We start from the raw sequence: 2,500 nt of genomic DNA on the forward strand, positions 1-2,500 counted from the left end.
ACACCTGACCTCTTACTGCTGACGCCTGACCTCTGACATATGACCCCTGGTTCTGGGCATTAAGCCTTATCGCAGACCCCCGACCCCTGACCTCTTACATCTGACCTCTGACACTTGAGCTCTGGCTCTGACCTCGAACCCCTTACATCTTACTCCTGACCTCTGTCACCTGACCTCTGACACCTGCCTGTTTCCCTGCTCCAGCCAATCACAGCGCGAAGCAGTGCCGGACCCCCTGTGCGCTGCGGTCCACCTGCAGCGAGTGCACCAGCAGCAGCTCGGAGTGCATGTGGTGCAGCAACATGAAGCAGTGCGTGGACTCCAACGCCTACGTGGCCTCCTTCCCCTTCGGACAGTGCATGGAGTGGTACACCATGAACAGCTGCCCACGTGAGGACCGGGAGTGTGTGTGTGTGTGTGTGTGTGTGTGTGTGCACAGGAATGGGAGTGTGTGTGTGTGTGTGTGTGTGTGTCTATGTGTATGTGCATGTGCAGGGGTGTGTGTGTGTGTGTCTGTGTGTGTGTGTGTGTGTCTCTGTATGTGTATGTGCAGGGGTGTGTGTGGGTATGTGTCTATGTGTGTGAGTGTGAGTGAGTGTGTCTGCTTAGGAATGACACAGGGGCGACATAGCTCAGGAGGTAAGACCGATTGTCTGGCAGTCGGAGGGTTGCCGGTTCAAACCCTGCCCTGGGTGTGTTGAAGTGTCCTTGAGCAAGACACCTAACCCCTAACTGCTCTGGCGAATGAGAAGCATCAATTGTAAAGCGCTTTGGATAAAAGCGCTATATAAATGCAGTCCATTTACCATTTACCAATGAGAGTGTGTGTGGGGGTGTGTGTATTTGTTTATGTGTTTTGCATGCTAGCATTAGCATGAACCTTAACTCCCATGATCCTCTCCGTGCGTTGTTGTTTCAGCGGAGAACTGCTCCGGCTACCGCACCTGTGGGCAGTGCCTGGACCAGCCGGGCTGCGGGTGGTGCACGGACCCCAGCAACACGGGGCGCGGCCAGTGCATCGAGGGCTCGTACCGCGGGCCCTTCCAGACCGCCAGCCCCTCCCTCTACCAGCAGCCCGCCCTCAACGTCACCATGTGCCCCCACGAGGACAAGTACAACTGGTCCTTCATCCAGTGCCCCGGTGAGCTCCACGGCTCCGTCTCCTCCACAGCCCAGGCCCCGCCCACCTTCTCACTGGATCACTCAGGGTCAGGGGGCGGGGCTAACCCTGGCTCCTCCCCAAGCTCTATTATTATTATGATATTTATTGTACTGTTTTTGTTCACTGGGATACAGTCTAGTGGTGGTCTACAAACATCCATGTTAAATATTATTCCTCTCAAATGACATGATTATTATTGTGACTTGCATATCAAACACACTGAACAGAGTCCCACCTGTGCTGGCTGGATAAATCTGTGAGCCAGGTGGTTTCTGGTCTCTGACGTGGGCCCGTGCACGCCCCCTCTGACCCCGCCCCCCTTTCTCCCAGCATGCCAGTGCAACGGCCACAGCCGCTGCGTCAACGAGAGCGTGTGCGAGAAGTGTGAGGACCTGACCACCGGCAAGCACTGTGAGAGCTGCATCTCCGGTTACTACGGCGACCCCACCAACGGGGGCACCTGCCAGCGTGAGTACCTGGAAAAAAAACTCCCCCTTCCTTTCAGCCCCCCCCCCCCCCCCCCCCCCCCCCCAAGAGTGAGCCTGGCGGGTAGGACTGGCATGGGTTGCCGTGGAAACGTACGAGCGCATCGGTACCCAGAGGTGACCCAGAGTGGGAAGAATTAGCACCGTGCATGAATGCGGAAATAAAAATTAATCTTTTTAAAAAAAGATTTGAGCGATTTTTTTTTTTTTTCCTCCTCACTTTGCCATTTCTAGATTAGTAGAGGAGAAAGGGGGGGGAGATGTACCCCCCCAGGTTGGAAGTGATTGACAGGTGGAGTGTAAATGCTTTTCGCAGTCTTTGTGGGGACCCTGACAGAGGCTAAACCCTGGCGGTCCTGCTGTGGAGAAATACTGTCATCGTTAAACTGAAGAGGGCTTTTATCTGCTCTATTAAGCCTGGGTTTATGTGCTCAGACACCTGCCTGCTTCTCTGTGATTTTTCAAAAACTCTCTTTTAAAGGAATGTGAGTTGTGAATGGGTCTGTGGTTTTTCGGGGATGTTTTAATCTGCGCTGCGTTTTCACAGCCTGCAAGTGTAACGGGCACGCGAGCATGTGCAACACCAACAACGGGAAGTGCTTCTGCACCACCAAGGGCATCAAGGGGGACCGCTGCCACCTGTGAGTGCCTGAGGTCCTCACACCTACTGTTCACTTACACACACACACACGTATACACACATACACACATACACACACACAGGTACACTCACACACACACACACGCACACATGCACATACACACACCCACACACACACACACGCACTGTACACACACACACACACACACACACACACACACGCACTGCACACACACACACACGCATGTATAC

General features: G+C 54.0%; 1 protein-coding gene across 4 annotated transcripts in view; it reads left to right on the forward strand.

Annotated features, from left to right (window-relative positions):
* atrn (attractin) overlaps nucleotides 1-2,500 on the forward strand; it is an 85,933-nt gene that overhangs the window by 69,923 nt on the left and 13,510 nt on the right. For all 4 annotated transcript variants that reach the window (XM_035417160.1, XM_035417163.1, XM_035417161.1 and 1 more), the window contains exons 17-20: nucleotides 205-390; nucleotides 920-1,141; nucleotides 1,493-1,630; nucleotides 2,195-2,288. In XM_035417160.1, coding sequence (XP_035273051.1) covers nucleotides 205-390; nucleotides 920-1,141; nucleotides 1,493-1,630; nucleotides 2,195-2,288 — 640 coding nt within the window. The remainder of the gene's footprint in view (nucleotides 1-204; nucleotides 391-919; nucleotides 1,142-1,492; nucleotides 1,631-2,194; nucleotides 2,289-2,500) is intronic.

Source organism: Anguilla anguilla, chromosome 5 (genome assembly GCF_013347855.1).
Source record: "Anguilla anguilla isolate fAngAng1 chromosome 5, fAngAng1.pri, whole genome shotgun sequence".
Classification (NCBI taxonomy): Eukaryota; Metazoa; Chordata; class Actinopteri; order Anguilliformes; family Anguillidae; genus Anguilla; species Anguilla anguilla.